The 20,367-nt window shown below is 35.0% G+C and overlaps 1 protein-coding gene across 7 annotated transcripts in view; it reads right to left on the minus strand.

Annotated features, from left to right (window-relative positions):
• LOC100748510 (chitin synthase chs-2) overlaps nucleotides 1-17,018 on the minus strand; it is a 34,206-nt gene extending 17,188 nt beyond the window's left edge. For 4 of the 7 annotated variants that reach the window (XM_012387472.3, XM_033321624.1, XM_033321654.1 and 1 more), the window contains exons 1-3: nucleotides 3,371-3,483; nucleotides 2,682-2,926; nucleotides 63-356 (exon numbers count right to left, since the gene is read on the minus strand). In XM_012387472.3, coding sequence (XP_012242895.1) covers nucleotides 63-356; nucleotides 2,682-2,926; nucleotides 3,371-3,483 — 652 coding nt within the window. Of the gene's footprint in view, nucleotides 1-62; nucleotides 357-2,681; nucleotides 2,927-3,370; nucleotides 3,485-12,153; nucleotides 12,216-16,300 lie in introns of those variants that run through there. The other 3 variants (XM_024368668.2, XM_024368657.2, XM_012387475.3) reach the window with 2 other exon arrangements.
• Between the last annotated feature and the right edge of the window lie 3,349 nt (nucleotides 17,019-20,367).

A 20,367-nucleotide genomic window follows, 5' to 3' on the forward strand; every position in this document is an offset into this window, starting at 1 on the left:
AATAAGAGAAACGCGTTAAAAATTGAAGTTCAAAACATGTTGTGAAACATGGCGTATCTTACCTAGTAAACCAGGTACGAAGCACACGCAGTTCGTCAGCATCGCACCTTTAACCACGTCCAATTCAGGAAGTACTGCCATAAACATCAGAGCCAGACCGGTCACGTGGAATGTCTCCATGAGAAAGACAAGCAGGAAGTGAGAAGCCGGTGGTTTCTTCCACGATTTGAAAATACATATCCTAGTGCTGCGGATTAACGTGCCGAATTCTGGCACCGCGAACGCGATTATGATGCACCAGATCCACGCTATTCTCTCCTCTTCTGGTAACGTTACTGTCCATTGCCTGTCCCGGCCTGTAACAGAGAGGAAGAAATACGTCTTCTGAAATTGGATTCACGAAACAACAAATATGTTTTCAAAGCTTATCTGAAAAGAGAACAGGAAGAAGAAAGCCCGCTTTTTCATATTACATAAATTATCGGTATAACTGTTATCAGCATGCCTACAATTAGTTTTCTATCTAATAATAAGATTTAAAATAACATGAAAATCGTATCCTCTTTAGGTATTTTTTAATAAAAATGACATACTTTGACAGACATTGTTTCACAATTACATACTAATCATGCACTCGTTTCGATTCAAAAGAAAAATCGATATTCAATTTGTAAAGCAGGTTTACGCCAATGAAATATTAGCGAAAAGTGCAAAATGTCGCAACATAAAGAAGTACTTGTTATCGATGAATTAAAATTATTTTCTGTACTTTGAAGATTTAATACAAAAATATATCGAAAGCCTAGAAAAATCTGCACGTAATAATTGGGAAAGCGACAAATAACTACAAATAATGAAAATTGGAACAGTGATTAAGATTAATACAGTTCTTCTTTTTCGTTAAATATAATTTTCTAATACCACCCAAAAATGCTTATTTGGAAAAGCAAGTTTACAGCAGAGAGCCATTCTTTATCATCGAACAGTAAATGCGTTTGATCGGGAGCCAGCCAGAAAAGTGCACCTGTATTCGACAGATTTTCAAACTTGATTTTCACCAAAATAAAGCTTCGAAAAGAATAATTGTATTCTTTCTTTAATGGCTTATTTTTGCTTATATAATTACTCTCAGTTCTTTCGTGTCGTTCATTCCAGAATAATTCCTCGAATACCATGCTACGACAGCGAAATTTGCGTCAAAAGAAACCATCAACCACCGTATAGAAAAGCGACCAGGCCACTAGGTTCACAAGGTTTTTTTAATTAACTTTTATTATATAGAATCGAACGATTTTGTAGAAGGTAGCCTCGCGTATGTAATGCTTCAACCTGGTTTCACGTACTTTCTCTCCTTTGCTCGCACCGCGGTTATACATAGCGAAAAAATTCCGTTGTAACTATGTTGCGAGCACGATCCACTTTTTACGTTACTCCGCGACGGTTTCCATGAATGTTTTACCGTTCTGAAACTCAAGAAGTGCGATTTGGATTTTGCATCAGTGACGCGTTTTATATATTTTTTCGTATTATGTACATTTTGTGTATTTTCGTATCTTCAAATTTTGCCATAAATACGTAAAAATCTTATTACTTATTCAAACGTTGCTAATATTGAAAAATTATAATTAAAATTTCTAACGCGATTTCATCGATTCGTTATTTTACCTTACGAAGCTTTATTCCAGCAAGCTTTTCGATTATCTCCCAAGTCATTCATTTTAAATTCTTCGTCGTTTTATTACACTGTCAAACGGTTAAAATTAACGTGTTACATTTTACATAAAAAGAACAAATAAGAATTAAGCTCATAAACGTCTCCAAGGTATATCCTGCGGGCACTTAATTTCACGTTGTGCCCCACTATAGTATCCTTACAGACCCACAAAGTGGATTAGCGTATAATCCTATAAAGCGGTCATTTCGCAAACGTTAATTGGCTTATCAAATATAAGAAAGGAAAATCGCGTAATAATGAACCGCAGATAACGTATTGTTATTGTACTACGAATCTGGATTACATGCATCGAACGGATTACGTGTTGCATCAAGCACCGAATTCAACATAGGCGTAATTTGTAGAAAATTCACTACACAAACGCGCTATAGTTTGCAAAGCGGTCATCGAGCGTTCGATTCCCATGGAAATACGAATGAGAATTTGAACGTATGAACGGTACATTTTATAGTACTATTATTTTAATTCCATTTATTGCACGAATAAATATATAGAAATACGAGAAAAGGAGCTTCGATGCTTGCTTTGATTTTAAAACTATAATCATAGTTCATATAATTCATAGTGTAGATTTTAGTTTTATTAGTTTTGTGTTGGGTTAATAGCTTTATATATTAAATTACTTTATTGCGTTATTTTCATTGGACCGATATTACTGGACAGAGGATATGCTAGATAGTTCTGTGACCAAAGTAAAAATGAAAGTGAAATCAAGAAAATAAAAAAACGACAGTGAATATCGATTTTACTAGAAAGAATATTTAAGCAATAATTTATGTCATTAGTCTAACGTAACAATGTAAAGGTTTTAAGAATAGAATAAAGTCAATCAAGATACGAATAGTATCGAATTGCCCAGAGCTACAAGAGGCGTCAAAAGTCCTAAGATTAATTAATAATATCCGATGATAGCGATGATATGTACGGGAGTTTGACTATCACTCACCTAATTTCTTGTTGCAGTAAGCGATTGTTCGATTAGCTCTTAACTGCGACGTCATAAATAGAATTGTTCCTTTGGCTACTACGCCGCTTCCTAATACTATCACAAATACTAGTAGGTAGACGATCACCTTCGTGATCTGTACCGTCATCTCGAGGCATCTTTGATTCGCCATCGAACCGGAATCGATCTTTGGCGGTGGATTCCGGAACACGTCCCATCCTTTCGTTTCCACGACAGTTCTTTGACTAGAAAACGAAACAAACAGACGTAATTAAATTATACAGCTACACTCGAGTTCTTAATTAAAACAGATGGAGCCGATACGTTAATTCTGACTGTCTTCTCAATAAAATTTTCGTACGCAGTTTCGTATTGTTATTAACATAACTAACTTTTCACCTTCAAATTTCCCATAAACGCATAAAAATTCGTGATTTAGTTATTCCAATTATACAGTGACAGTTTTAAACTTTAATTAAAAAAGTCGGCTGGATTTCATATAAATATCCATTAAAAGAAAATTAAATCGAGGCAATAACTGCGATTTTTTTCGAAAAACGAGATGGCTCGACTGACGCAAAGAACAAAAGCAAATCTCGTTTGCTTTTTTCCCCTCTCCGTTTAAAAATAAAACGAGCGACGTTTGCGAATACCATAGCTGCTTGGTTAAGGACACATTTGCCACATACCTGTCGCCATAGTCCTGAGTCAATGGAGTACTCTCACCATCCGAAAAATCGTCAGTGTCAGCGACCGGTCCTCCGCCTCCTATCATTCCATTCTGTTGCTGACTTTTTGACATTCTGTAAAAAAACGTTTCTTTTACCAAAATGTTTTTTAAAAGAAACAAAGAATGGCGATATAACTTTGCTTAAGTAGCAGCTGTAACTTTGCAAGTTAAATAATTATGATCAACGAATTTTAAGTTTTAGAATGTCGACATCTTATAAATAGATTCTCAACTATTTCGTAAATGCCAAACCACTGAAATTACAATTCAAAAATTTCAATACCACCAACTAAAAATATATTTTATTTCTTATATGCAAATAACAATTCAAGATGGAAATTTAGCGGAACGTAATACACAAATTATCCATCATTGTAGAGCAAAATTATAAAACCAAAGATATACGATTTGAGGTATACGTAATTGAAAGCTATTGATTTTAATTATCGCGTTACAAGACGCTACGAAGCAAAAACTTTGTCCTAACGAAGATATTAAATATATGATTTCATAACATATTTTTATTTTAAAAAGAAAAGATAGATTTGAAGCATTATTTAATCTGTCATCCAGTGTTATTTGTCGTTTAGAGAAAGTAGAGATATAATTTATGATCATTCGTCTGGTCAGTTGAAGTTCTAAGCTAACGTAACTTCGGTATCTTGAACGTCTCCGCCTCTATGAATAATTTCACATGAAGCGTGAACCGCTGAATTGTTTCGAATAATAACAAGTGAACCAGGAAGCGCGAACTGTACATCAAAAATTGGTTTCTGCATGTTAGAAAGCTTAACCATTTCAGAACAAATGTTTACCGATTATATCGAACAGCTGAACAAACTGTTACATCCTACTTTTTGAACCGCATGACTTAATATTTTGATCGTAAGAAAATATTCGGGATATTATTCATCGCACGATATTACTACTAATTAAAAAACAAGCGAATACACCGACGGCCCTATTTCCTAGATTTCGCAACGATCGTCTTGCTTCATTCTTTAGACTCTAGTAGAAACTCGATAAGATTATCAAAGACAAAATATAACACCTTTTATAAATATATTATACGTATTGTACGAGATTACATTATATTGATAGTGTTTGAAGTAATTCTGAAAATATATATCGAAAAGAAGCTTATAAAGAAGAGGAAAGATAAAGAAAGCTAGCATGTAGAACACGCGTATTAAAGAAGAAAGTTGGTCGATGAAAAGGAACCTCGCCGCTGTAAGCACCACATAATGATTGGAAAATGGAAAAAGTAGGAATTGTCGGTGAAACGAGACGAATTGTCGCAGTATTCTGTAGTTTATCGACGTATAAATTCACCGATCAAATATCAAATATTATTGAAATAAAAATGGGCGAAGAAATAAACGGTGTGTAACGGATCAGTAGGTAACCGACTTTCTTTACTTCCCGTCATGTTTTATGAGTTTTATTCTACATACCGATTCTACTATAACTGCGTTTTTTGCGAGAAAAATCGCTCTGTATGAACTGTATGCACGAGCACGTTCGCGAAAGGGTCTCCTCGTTGAACTAATTAGTGATTCATCGAAAGCGGAATAAGAAGTTGCTGGTTTCTGCAACTATCCGCTTTATTACTTCGATGGAATGTGTATCACTCATACGTTGTCTGCTAGTTATTAAGTAGTTACGTATACCATAAAAAGACAGGCGATTGAACTCTTGCAAAGATGTACTAATTTCGATTTTCCTGGTCTTATAACGTATATTTCTATCGAAAGGACCAATTTCCAATTTTTTATCGAATCTTACGGATTTAAAACGATGAATTTTTGGATTAAATATATGGGTCAAGGTTGGCTTTCCTTCTCGCGTTCTCTTCGATACAAGCGGTATTGGTCGCTAGTTCTAGCGTTCAATGAACGAATGAAAAGACTTTTATTAACAGAAAAGAAAGTATTTTTCACAGGATTCCTAGAGATTCAGATTGACGTAAGGAAAATCTAATACAGTACGTAACAGTTAAGAGTTAACATAATATTTCTTATAACATCTTTTCTGCTTGTTAATGACAATCTCCTATATCTTCTTCAAAGTTGAAACGAAATCTCTCAACGAACGATAAAATACGATTTTATCGAACACGACCCAAGTGGGTACGATCGTCGTAGGATCATAAACGTTGGCCGATCAACAAAGATCATATTCACACTCGATTCATTGCACCAAACAGAAACACTATTCTTTCTGCATTCTGGGTTCCGCCGTCATCGAGATATCGCCTGACATATGTTACGAAACTCTCGAAGAATCATGGAAAATCGGTGGTCCTGTCACACGTCGTTTGCCAAGTGTACCTTACCTGGTACCGTTTCCTCGAGATCTAATTATCGGTTTTGCCAAAAGAGGCAACTGCTATTAAGTGGCGAAATAGGGCAGAATAAAGAAAAGAAGGTAGGTAGAACGTCGGAGGCGGAGTAGAACGAGATCTGGCTCGTGCTCCTCGCGATCGTTCGTGGCGCGTTTCAATCTCACACGGACAACGCGAAGGCGGAGGCGTATCTTTGTTCGTGGAGGTCTGGGCTTTCTGGTTCCTGGACACTGAAAGTGAAAGGGAACGAACCGTGAAAGATAACATAGCAAGGACGTCCACTGCAACTCGCCGTGTCGGTTGCTGCCCTCGAGGCACGTCACGGATTCGTTCGTTCCTCGGTTTCACCCCCTCGACGCCGCTCACCAGGCTCCACGTATCTTCTGTTCACCGACTCGACGTTCTTTTCTACCTCACCCTCCTTTGTTCCCTGGTTTGTTTCTCGCGGTTCTTGATTCAGGGATGTCGATCGATGTTCGATCAACAACTCGATCGGTTGTTATTGAAGTTCGAAGAAAAGTTACATATGTTAAAGGAGATTCGTCTTGTTCTGATCAGACAAGGATTTGAAATTATAATGGCAATACGATATGATCGGGTTTTCAAAGTTTTTTGTAAGTTGCTACGGTGCTTTCGTCAGTCTTCGACATTACCTGAGCTCCTTTTTATGCTGGTTTTATTCTATTCTGGCTCTCGTGGAAGGTCATTTTTGTGGCTTCGACGAGGCCTCTACTCGCTATGGAATTTTGAATATTTCGTGCTCTATTCGGAATAATTAAACGATTCAGGTTTTATATTGTTCGCGATAGAGAATGAAATGTTAAAGTTCAAAAAGTGTCATTAAAAATGTGATTTTTTTCTTTTTTTTTTCTTTCTTTGTTAATACTATCATACTCTATAATTCTACAGTGGTGAGAGTAAAGTAGCCAATAGCAAAGTATTAAAGAAGAAAATATTAAATACGAAATTTAATATACTTGAATCTAATTGATTAGTATATAACTGCCATCATAAATACAACCGTGTGCTAAATCTTTTTGTAGTCACTAAATTACAGTAGAACGATTGTAATCTTAGAAACATTTATCAAACATAGAAACAATAAATAATTAGTCACGCAAATTCCCTTTTGCTACTAGAAATCTCAAATTTCCTATTTAGCTAACACCGATGATCAATCATGCTTATTACTAACAACGTAATCATGTAATATATAAATAATAGGGACTCGTTGCGTCCAATCCCGAAGAATCGCTTCTAATTTATCATTTGACTAACAATCCACCGTTTAACCGATGCTCGTCTTTCTAACCGTCTTCTTCTACTTTCTTGCCTAAGTAATCTCAGCAGTAACCGCTGATCGTTGATTAATCTTCATCGCGAATGAAACAATTACGCCTCGGTTAATACTGAATTCGCGTGCTTGAATAACCGAATCGTTACACAACGAATAAAATAGAACGATTCTACGTCCTCTATAGAAAATAGAAATTACTTTACAGAAAATAGAGCTTCAGTCTGAAGATTTCCACCGAGGCTTCATCCACCAGCAGTTCAATATCGAAGGCAAGAGTTCCTCGAGTATATCAGATATTTTTCTATTACTATACTGTATACTAAAATTACATCTTTTAATAACTTGACATTCTCGAACATTCTCAATAAAAATTCTATTTCGTAGGTATATTTAATTTTAAAAATTATTATAGAATTTTTAAATAGGAAGAATCTTCGTTTGGCAATAAAACAAGATACAGAAGATTTTCTATAACATCGATATCACGTTGTCGTTCTATCATCTAACTGCTATAATACGTCATTGTTCGAGAAGCCTGAAAATTTGACACGGATCATCTTTGTTACGTACAGATCCCTCAATTTTGAGCGCAACAATTTTACGAGACAAAGAATCTATCAAAAATACGAAGCAAGTCGGACGTTAAAAATAAAAACTTCGAAATACCCAATCGAAGTTAACAGTTTCCTTATGTTCGCAAAATGTGTCTTCGATTCGATATCGAAGAAATCGTGTTTGAACCAACGAGATGTTGGTCTCGCGGGAAACATGAAAAAATACGATGGAATGTCTGCGTGAAGCTTATCAGGCTTCGTATATAGTCTATTCTTCTTGTATTTTATTCCGATCATAAGTTATGCTCGCATGCATAAACGTCAAGCGAGCACGACCATAGAAACATCGTGAGGTTATGCACGGTTATAGCGCGTGTCTCTACTCCCTAGACTACCACTTTTCGTCGTCGTAAGGCCGTTGTCCTATGAGTCATTGTCCACCATGGAATTGTTCGCCTTCCCCTCGATGCTTTAACCCTTGTCGCGGTCCAGCCAACCTCGCTTGGCTCTCGCGACCACTTGTCCCTGCATTTAACGTGGAATTCAACAAACGTGTATACCGTATACCTACGATTACTTTTATATGCGCGAACTTTCCGTTTTCTCGACTGTTAACTTCGAATGCTATCCAGTCACGGTATTTCCTTTTTTGGATCGTACATGTGTGTGCATTGCGTAGAAGGGAACGTTATGGAAGCGTACAAGGAGTACGGATATGATTGCGGTAGTAGTGGTAAATGGAAGTTGAGTTAATATGATCTTTAACGGGTACTAGAATTACCATCAAAATTAGCGATTTGTGATTTTTGTTTAATTTATTTTACCACTTAGTTTGTCTATTTTTTAGTTTTAAGTCATATTTAGTTTTATTTCGTAGAAGTTTCACAGATTTATAAGACTGTATTGTTAGAGATTTAAATATTTTGGTACAAAATGTCTGATCAAAAAATTGTCCGTCTCCTTGTAGATATTAAGGACGAGTTTTTGAAGTTTAAATTTTTAATGAACACATCGAAACTTTGTAGAAATATGCAATTTGCGATCTCTCTTGGAAATGAAAAAAGTACAAAATCAAACGTACCACTTTCTACCGATTACATACCGCGTCGATGAAAAAATTCTAAATGTCGGACGCTACTATTTTCAGCGATTTCTCCAAAAACGTTCACTTAACTGTTTCGTTTTGCTGTTAACACGAACGTCCTAGTTTCCATTCTCATCCCATACCAACGTCGATATAACAACTTAATATTATACATTTTACTTCTCTGCTCCAATTCTTCTTTTGCTAGAACATCTAATAGTTTCTCTAATAGTTTCTCTTTCATAATCGACTAGACGTGATCGTTTGTAAATAAAAGCTTGATTAAATGGAAAACTTTCTTCACTGGACGTCGTACATTTTCAGTCGATTGAATCGCGCATACTAACACGAGTCATTCGATTATTCGACAGAAGGAGATAACGGTAACGCTTCCTTGTAGCCGTGACACCGATGACAGAGATTCAAATGTCGCGCTACATCTACCGATCGAATCGACTGCGTGGAACGTGGTTCCATACGCGTGACAGACTACAGGATGTTTCATAAAATTAAACAAAGCCATTTGAGTTACTGTTATAAAAAATATGGAAATATACATAATACGAATACGTATTTTTTGAATAATTTAGATTTAAATAATAAATCAATAAAAAATCTGTGAGTTAAATCCGGTGATCATGGTGGCTAACATATTAATCCTCGAGTTGCAACCGAATGACAAAAGTAAATTTCAATGGCTTATACCGAAGAAGTTATTGATTCAACAGAAATTTTATTGCTACCATAAAACACATTTCGATCACCATTCCCGTTCTAGCGATTAGACCTGATAACAATGATTCGACTACTCTTTTCGTTTAATTAATACCTGCAGAAGAAACACTATTTCCCAAAGATGTTGATAATTTCGACAAAAATTTGATAAAGCTATCGTTATATTTTAAAATAATTTATAAAATAAATATATATATATATATTCATTTTTAATAAATTTCCCATATGTTCCTCCATACTATTTTACAACTTCTACGCTATAATCGCGCTTCATTTTCAACTACAACTCCTATCTAGATGCCACCATATGGTGCAAGAGAAACAACATATCTTAAACAATGAACACTTAAAAACTGGCCTCCATAGATTAACTTACATATAACAACAATTACATTAAAAACTAAGATTTCCTTAATAAACTGTCTCTTAATGACTATCTCTGAAACAGGATAACCCTAAAACAAATCACTTTAAAATTCATCTTGTCTAAAGACAAGCCAAAAGAACTGACACACGGATTCATTTTTCAGCAAACAAGCGGATCCCGCAATCTTGCCCCTTTCGTTTCGCAGAATGACGAAAAGGAGACGAAGGGAAACGATGGATGATTGGAATCGAGAGGGAATTCACGAAAACGGTATCGCGTGCGAATGAATCACGGGATTAAGAAAAGGGAGACACTTTCGCAGAAGAACGCGAGCCTAGGGAGAAAGGAATGACCTTGCAATGGAGGATATTTCGAATCGATTACACGGATAGTACACGTACAAAGACGCGAGCGACGATTAACCAGTTCCCCTCGCTGTGAATTCTTTGTGAATCAATAGTTTTCCCGCGTATCCGGTAACCCGCTTCCTCTTTTATATCCTAGTGTCGCCGATGGGTTACTGTGTCTCTAGGCGCAACGCGTGATTCCCACGCGACGCGTGTGATTCACTTGACTTTGTCATCTTCGATCGCTTTCTTAATGCCACACGCGAGTTCTTCGAAAGTTTGCCGCAGGAAAAACTCAACGCGGGAGAAATATTACATCGTGTCTGAGTGAATCTGCCGAGGTCGTGGCGTGTTTTTCATGGATGATGTGGAATTTGGACGATTGGATTACGGAGAAACGTAGAAAGTATAGATACGTAGGCAAATTGGAATTTTTTTAAAGATTGTTAAGGCAACGGACCTTAAGCGAAGATTTGTTTCACTCAGTAAAAATTATAATGATTACTACGCTGTGGATATTGCACGTTTCTGATGAATGGTGGGATTTACAATCGCGGGAAAATGAAAAATGCGCCACTTAGTAGCCGCTTTGATGCCCGGGAAGTAGAGAGAAAGGTGATGATTAGACTGCGGATGTTTGTGCGTAAAAATACAAATTTTTATCAACGTTAATAATGAAATAGAGCTTGAACGAAAGTTTGTTCCGTTCGCTAAATGTTAGAACGATTATTTTAACAACGAACCACGATATATTGTATGTATAAATTATACGAGCACAACTAGAGAAATGAATCCTAAATAGGGATTTGTCTCACTGAATATTCTAAAAGTAATCATATACCTTTCGTACCGTTAAATTCTTTCATACGTTAGGCTGAACGTAAATGCCTCCATAAATGTATTTTGCCTCGTACTGCAAGTACAGACATACTTCAGAACGAGAACATTCTGAAAGTTGCACATTGTTGTAACTTTATTGTTTCTTTGCTTTTTAACTACATATCGTTTCGTTTGTGAATTACATCAATTTCATACTAAAATGATAGAAGGGATATCCGTTTAAATAGTAGGTATATATGCATATAATTGATTAATTAAATTAATATTTGAATATTGAAATAATGATAGATTAATATATGTCGGATGGAATTCTACCATAATATTCATAATGTAATATCTCTTGGATGGGCATCATTTTCTAAACTTGTAAATCGTTATATAATTAGACAAAATTTCAACATTTTGAAAATAATAATTTAAGCATTTTACGTTCGTCTGTCTTTGACATTAACAGCATCGCAACAATTTCGAAACTCGCTATGAGAAGATAGTCAGATGAGTGAATACTAATTCGATGCAACACCAGTAACAGCGTAATCTATTATTGGATTGCACGTCAAATACTATGTATGTACTTAGTTGTTTAATCGTGAGAAAGGATCATCTCTTCACCTATATGTATCGTATCTATATAAATGCATTTCTTCATATGTACTATTAAAATATATTTTAAAGACAAATCGTACGGTAATGTAACGTTAAGTAAATAAAAGTGTAAGATTTGGAATTGCTTTCTTATGATCAAATAACGTGTAAAATTGTGTTATAAATTATTGTAAGATAACGGAATAAATATATTTTATCAATGCACTTTTGTACTAATACACTTGTCAATATATATTACGATCGAATATTTGATATTTATCTAAATTAGATTTCTCTGTTCAATTACCACGGATTATTTCTACTTATTCGAGCTAGTTTATTTTCTTGGAATAACGAAAAAGAAAAATAAGATTCTTGAACGAGTGACAGAAAGATAATAATGTCCCCTGATATATGATATTGCAGTGAACGTTTGATCGAAGCAACTTTCAAAGTTACATCGTATCGATCGATATGGCGTGAATATTGAAATCTTTTTGAAAAATATTATCGATACGCACGTGTAAAAGAATCGTATTTCGTTCGAATGATTCGATGTAATTCGACATAATTTGAAGAAAATAATTACCTTGATAGCGCAGGAACTAATAAACCTCAATGACGAGAGACAATGCGATTCTAAGATATAAGTCACACTGAAATCTACTATGTATGAGTTTAACAATAATTTCTTAATCTCGATAACGTTGCATCATTATCATTTTCTTTGTGGTATTTTATCTTCCGTTGCTACGACATTCAAGGAATTGTAACGTAAACTTTGTGACAGGAATTAAAAATTAAAATATGCTGGGCTATCGATAATATTAACTAGTATTTGTACGTGTATTTATTAAATTACTTCCTGTCATTAATTTATTTCTATCATACCTGTAATATCATATCTTTTCGAATCTATTAATTACAACAGATTACAGAACGATGAAAATTGAAATAAATTCTACAATTGCACTTAATTGCAAACTGCATTATCTTTATCGATCACCGTTCTTTCAATCTTTAATCCGGTCTGTTTGCGCAATTTTAGTTGCCACATCTAGTGGACATGTAAAAGATAATAAAACCGATAACGATCATCATAATGCTATTTACACATATATGGGTCAATGTCTATGTTGAGCGACCTTAGAAAAGTATTAAAAGGAAAATCATTTTTATTAGAAGTAAAAATTAAACCCGTCTATCGCGAACATATCGATAGCAATCGCATGATTTTTTTCTCCTTGACGGATCCCATTTTTAATCGATGACTGTAGCAGAAAACAGTTGCGTACCGATTTACAATTTAGAAGCTTCAAAGTTCAGAACATCGTGGCTTATTGTTCCTCGATGATTCAAGAGAGATAATAGCGAATTTTATTACAAAGGGAAGATTTTCATCGGAAGATAAGACATTTTTCAAAATTCAAGGAACTGAATCATTTTTCATCACGCGGTTCAGAAATGTTATTACTTGGAATATCTAGTAAGTCTACAGGTGCTGGAATAATTTTTCTTTAACTTCTTAAAAACACGTAATGGGTGAAAATTGTACAAGGATGATATTAACACGCTATAGTTGAGATAGTAAGAATTCAGTTTATTAAACAGATTCATTAAACAGTATCTGTTTAAATATTGTTTGGCTATAAGAGGAAAAGGTTATAGTTGACTATAGTTTTTTGCTTCAGTCAGAAATCTACGGATTGACAGACCTTACAAATGAATCGTTTAGTAGCAGTACAATGGTATATTGATAAAGTACAACCATTGAGTAATAAACAAAGAAAATAAAACTTTCAAGGTATGGGTATAGAGATATGTCATTTCTAAATTCTACAGTATTATAGAAAGCAAATGTAATTTTTTGTAACTAAAAAATAACTTACGGACGGATTAAAATTAACTTGATACTTTCGTTGATTTACTTCTCATATCATTTTTTGTTGTTTCAATCTATCTTTAAAATACATATTTACAATCAAAGATTCACCTGTTCAAACGACACATTACAACTCGTTAATTGAACACTACAAGCGTGTAAAGGTTCTCGATGTAAAAATTTAGATATTACATAGATATTAGGTTGACAAAGACACCTATGACGACGATGTATCATTACAGGATATGTCATCCATTATTTGATCGATCATTTTATAGAACATCCTGAGATACAAAGAGGCGTATCAAGATAAAGTAGCCTCTCAAATTATTTAATAATTACTCGAATCTTGATTAATGTCGATTATAATAGCGTCTTATCCAATATCAACGTATTATCAGACTTCGTTGATATTCATCTTATACATTTGACACTTAATCGATATGCGAATTTAGTACAGAAAATCCTACGTAGCGAAACTTTGGAGACACTTTACTTTGTAAATAAATTAAAAATAAGTTGAAACGAATTGGAAACAGAAAAAAATCGGAAAGAAATTAGTAAATTGGAAACTGTTGTTTGATACAAATAATTTGCATAGAAGTATGTATTCCTATTTAAACCATTCTATCAATGGAAACTCAAAGGGAACCACTTTCTTGCCAATTATGCAACATGCAATCGAAAACATATAACATCGATCACGCAACGCACCGCGATTAAAGAGTCGAACAAGAAGCGCACCATACTTTCTAGACGATCGCTTCGATCCTCGACAAATTAGTATCTCGAAACGAGGAAAAAAAGGAGAATAATCAACGAAAGTGAGAACAGTAGGAAAGAGAGAGAGAGAGAGAGAAACAGAGAGAAAGAGAGAGAAAGAGACGGCATCGGCAACACGTCAGACCGTCCTATAAATATCTAATTTCCACCTCACGCCCTCATCGCTCTTTTGCAATACCGTTATACGTTAGCGTGTTGTCTTGCAAAATGATCAATGAAATCTCAATCACTAGTACTGATATGGAAATCATGCATTCTCATAATTAGACAGCGGAACCGTACACGACGGCTGACACGAATAACTTGTTCCTTTATTTTCCTACATTTAGTAATTATTAACATTACTATTAAATTATATTTATCAATTTAGAAACTTGTACATTAAATTGTTTATTACATTGCACATTAAATTGTATAAATACATTAAATTTATAGAAATAGTACAATACAAATTGCTGCTTAGTTATAAATAGATTATGAATATTTATACAAATTAATACCTTGCTAAGTACAATCGAGAAAATGGAATTTAAACAAAGATTTTTCCCAATTACCCAATACTGTACATATAACATTCTATGTTATGTATATTTGCATATCTTATGTATTTTGTGTACTATGACACTTTTAAATTTCCCATAAGTGGTAAAAAATTCGCGTACTTAATAAAATTACAATATTTTCGCGGAATATTTTTCGTTCTGTCTCGATGATCAGAAACTTTGCCGCGTTTTCTAATGCGATGACAAACGAGACGCGCGACACTTGTCACATTTATCACAATTTCGTGACAAGTGACTAGGAATTGGTATTAGTTGCCTAATTACAATGACAAGATCGATCGTCTGCTAAAATTTAAGTCTCATTTCTCTGCTGAAATTGAAATTCGACTCGATTCGATTGAAACTCGAACTTCCGACAAGCCGCAAATTTGCAAATCAGGTGTTACATGCTAAATGGTTAGTGGAGAAACCACATATTTCCTAGGAAGGAATTTTTGTTACCCAGAAATAACCTCTCCTATCATTTTTTTATGAAATTCTACGCTACAAAAATTTGAAAATTTTTAAGTGACATTTGCATATTTAAAGTTTAAACTCATACGTAATGAAAATATTTAATCTGACAAAATTTAATGGCAGGGGTAAATATCGACAGAGGTTCGTAACAAATATTGTACGAATAATCATAACACAATAATTAACAAACAAACAGAATTACAAATCTGTTACCACGAAGCTAACGTTAAACGTTAAATACAACTGATATGATAATAAATAAATTCATAATTCATATTATGGATATTTCATAGGAAATCATCATTCTGTGTCTCTTTAGTAAAGGCAACGATTAATTAATGCCATCAAACCAGTGGATTGATGGAAGAAGCGAAAGAGTTATAAAACTATGTAAAACTATAAATAGGTAGTATTATAGAAATGGAAGAAAAGATGAAAGAGAATTTAGATGTATATTCATAGATGAACCATACGTCTTCCATGAAAAGACTTTAAACAAACGAAACGTAATTTGATGTAACCCGACGAAATAGATGTAAGTCGACACTGCAGATGACAAGCATTTCCATAATTTATCCGGTTCGTCAGAGTTCATCGCCTTCTACCAATGACCATAAAGCGTCAAACGCATTGCCAAGTGGTTCGGTAATCCCGTGATTCCAAGTAAAACAGCTGTCATCGGTTGGCAAGACGGTCGGAAGCGATCTGATCATTCACGAAATTACGAAACCTCATGGCTTCGATGTACAATAGAAAGTCAACAGTCGCGCCAGAGAAACGTTCCCCAGAAAGAAAGAAACGGGTCACGTACTGGCCACGGGACCACGATTTCGAACCGATTGGAATTCGCCTGGTCCCGCGCGTTCGATGGAAGCAAAACTCAACCGCATAAGCGATACAACAAAAAGAAATACGACGATAAAAATAAAAATAATGATATTCGCGCATCGAAGATCACGTTGTACCGCGCGATTCGTCTCGAGAACACGGCGATACCGCACTTTCTCCGCGTCGCATCGTCGATGAAAACACAAGCACAGAACACCACGTACCTGCTAGACGAAAGTGAAATCTCCTCTTACAGTCGAAACAGAAACCGATCAGACCGATTCGTCCAACGGGATCAGCGGAGCAAAGCCGTCAGCCGATCGTCAACGATGCTTTTGACAGGCTCTTTAACTTCCTGGCGAACAACAAAATCCCTCGTTTCCTCTTGATCGTATAAAGACACTATTTCTACCAAGTAAATACACCATTCACCATCCAGAAGACATGTCGACTGTTGGGTCGATCACCGATCACCGGCCACGGAACCACGGGATTTTCGTGTGCATCCGCGCAGATTGAGAGAACGGTTGTCCGTTGAACACGATCGTTCGAAGGCGGTCGACGACCAAGGATCTTCGTAATCGCCCAGGTGAAAGCCGTTTAGGTGAGCGGCGAGCGAGCGACTGGCTTAGCCACGATCTACCAGAGGTACCAGAAGCGATTCAGAATCCCCCCTTGCTTGCCTCTCTTCGCTATAACTTTCACGGCATACACGAGGCTAGAGAGCGAGTCTCTCTTTCTCTCTTTCCTTCCTCTCACGATTTTTCAAAGCCTCCTCTCCATCGCCCCTTCTTCGTCTCGCAAATCCCAGACCCGCTGCCCCTTCGACGATTTTTTATGTCAAACCCGGTTGACCGATGCTTGGGGACACGTGTAACAACGGGCAATCTATCGCTTGGAATTCAGGCTCATTGCGAAATTTCATGATACCAAGAAATATATCGAAGATACCGAAGAACCGGAAAAGAATCTTCTTCTTGCTGATTACAATATTTTTAAATTTTTGCTAAGTACGATCGGAAGTTATGACGCTAGGTGATTCGATCCAGGATTTGATAGTTTATCAGGACAGTACTTTTGCTTCTCACCTTGGCTCGGTTGTTCTATAAAGAGTTAGAAACACATGGTGTCGAGGTTCGTGTCATGAGAACGTTCTTGCGAAATTGCGACTATGACGTTCGAGAAACGCGTTCATATAGAATAACGAAATGACTGAAACGATTCGAATAGCCGATCCGATTGCTCTATCAACGTCCTTGGGCTTACGTCACTCACTATCATCGCCTGAAGACGTTATCGTTATCAGATATTTGATCGATCTCTGATATCTTTATCCGTTCTAGTATGCTCGAATTGATTAATTTAGTTCCAACTAACGATAGAAAATTTCTAATTTATGTTAACAAAGAAAGATAGAAATTTGAAAAAGTGGCTCTTCCGAGCCAATTATTTGATAAGGAAATGCCCTGTAAACCGATTGAGATACGTCGCTTTTACGATGAATTTTTCTTTAACAGTTCCATCGAACGTTTAGCAATAATCTCGATGAATTTGCATATTGCGATATCAGTTACGGCCGCGTAATTAATTGTGCGTGCAACGAACGCGTCCGCTTAAATTGCACTCGACCCGAACTAAACACCTTCGCTGTTTCCGAGCGTTGCATTTATCCAGAAGGTCGTATTTGGACATCTTGCGAAGATTCGCGGATATCCGTTCTGTCAGGATAGATGGCTTGATCGAAGATATTTAAGAAAACGATATAATATAGTCAGCGAATAGTCTTTCCTGACTTGGAACTTTTAATTTTCAATATTAATTATGTATATTGCCTGTTTGTTTGTTTCCTTTAAATTATACGAAGATGTCATAAGTATAGTGTCGAGCGCGAGATTGATTACAATGATGAGAACCGAGGATACTGTTTATTGTGGAAAGGCGCGCTTCATTCACTTGCAGCTCTCATTAACGACTTTTTAATAACTCTTCGTGTTTATTTATCGTAGACGTAAAATTATTTCCCTTTCAGTTGGCGTAAATTCAACGAACTTTACAGATACTAAAAGAATAGAAAGATGAATATACAGGAAAATGCCTCTTCGTATTTATATTTCTAATTGTTACACACATTTTAAACGATTAATCGCAAGATAGAAGGGATAATTTAAACGTGTACTGAATACATCCGTGGCGTGACGCACGTTCTACGAGGCATCGATGTCTCCAACATTTTGAAAAAGATCACAGTATGCGATTGAGATGAACGTTAAATTCTAATTTTCATCCCCAAAAATAATCTTTCGTACTAATTCTACAAATATAATAACGCTTTTAATTTTACCAAACACTGCCAAATTCAAATACATAAATGCGCACCGAATAAATTATCGAAAGATAGTTTGAATTTAATATGAAACGATATGTGCGTAAATATAAATACCTAATAGAGAAAAAATATGATAATTAACATAGATTTATGAAATTTCGATAATAAAGCTAAAATTTCCTACTTAAATAAAGAAATAAACAGATTATTAGTTGATTTAGAAAGTATATGTACAATGTTAAAACAATATTGTAAATTATCGCAGCAAAGATCACAAAAATCAAAGTTCTCCAACATGGAGTTGCGATGATATCCTCTGTGCAACTGCAGCTTTATTATGTCAACATCTACCAACAGATGGCAGAACATTATCGATATGACGGTAGTTCAGTAAGTAAACAGTGAGTAAGTAAGTACACATAAATGTTTTGTTTCGTTATCTCTCACTGCTTCATACTTCCATTCTTTTTAAAGTAGCTATTCAATTCATAATTTACATCAGAATTCGTATTTTATACGATTCCTTGTCATATCTTTTTATTTAATATCATTACGTCATCCTATTTTCTCGGTATCTATCATAGCCACTTTCGAATTTTGAGCATTTCTTTTATTTCAATTGAATTAATTTCAATTTACTTTTTCTAGTATTAAAAGTTACTATTGATAATCGTCTGTTAGTATCTTTGGTCAATGTAAAATATTATTCATTCAGTTTCGTTGTATCAACGTATCTTCGATATTCCGTGTCTCATGGATTCAATTTTTCCCAGAATAAAGATTTTCGAATCACGTTGGAAATTTGAAAAATAAAATTGCCAACGATATGGATCAAAATTTTAAAGGAACGTTTAATCATCCGAATCAACAAATTTTCTAATTTCGTACATATATATTTACTCTGCATATGTTATTTCGATATTTAATAATAAAATACTTGTTTCACAATGCTCGATAAAGCATGAAACGATGTAAAAATAAAAAGAAACAAAAATATGTTTCGATTACTAAAAGTTCTAACGAAAAATATATATTTGGGTTTATAACAGCCAGTAATTTTTCCTGTCCTCTATCTCAAAATGAAACTCTCAACGTTTTATTTGTGATGACTAAGAAGGAAGGAAATGAAACGAAAGGAAACCCAGGTACCTACAGTAAACTATACAAATATTATAATATCAGTAAATTGTAAACGAAAGTATCTTAGGAAAGATACGAGAAAATCGAAGGGGTGATAAAGAGAACGGAAAATACGATGCGATAACTTGGGCATTGGGATCAGCTATTTCTTTCTGATTTGATGATTCATTCTTAAAATAACATGAAAACATCGAAAACTTATACACGAATTTTCTTGATACTTATTCCTAAGGATACGATAACTGCAACCACCGTGTGCTTTTATTACAGGGAAAACAGATATAAAGGCCATTATTCCCATTGTTGGCCTGTTATCTTTTCTATGCGAGTCGAGTAGGAGAGGCGACCAAAGAGCAAAATGGACTAACGTCTTCATGATGTGATGCATTACGAGTACGAAAAATTTCTAATTTCTAATATAAAATATAATATAATATTAAAGAAACAAAAATAAATATTCTTTCTCTTTTTATAATTAAACTGAGAATATTCATGTATTTGTGAGAAATTTAGAATAAATTTTAAGGAAATTTGGTATATCTTTATACGATCGACGTCGATATCAGTTTTTGTTATGGTGGTTAGGTTAGGTCTAGGTTGGGGTTAGGTAATCGGTTTTGAGATAAAACTGGTTAGGAAATGTAATCGCTAAGGGATTTGTTCGATCTACGAGGTTCTTGACACCCTAACATTTAATAAACTGTGTAATTTGTATAAATAGTCGTTCCTATACGATGCGAATAACAAATATCATTTTACGTATCAGTAGAATAATAATTGGTCCAACGATACGTATAATTCTTTTGTTTTTCGAGTAAATCTTTT

The sequence above is a fragment of the Bombus impatiens genome, unplaced genomic scaffold (genome assembly GCF_000188095.3).
Source record: "Bombus impatiens unplaced genomic scaffold, BIMP_2.2 scf_0033, whole genome shotgun sequence".
NCBI lineage: Eukaryota > Metazoa > Arthropoda > Insecta > Hymenoptera > Apidae > Bombus > Bombus impatiens.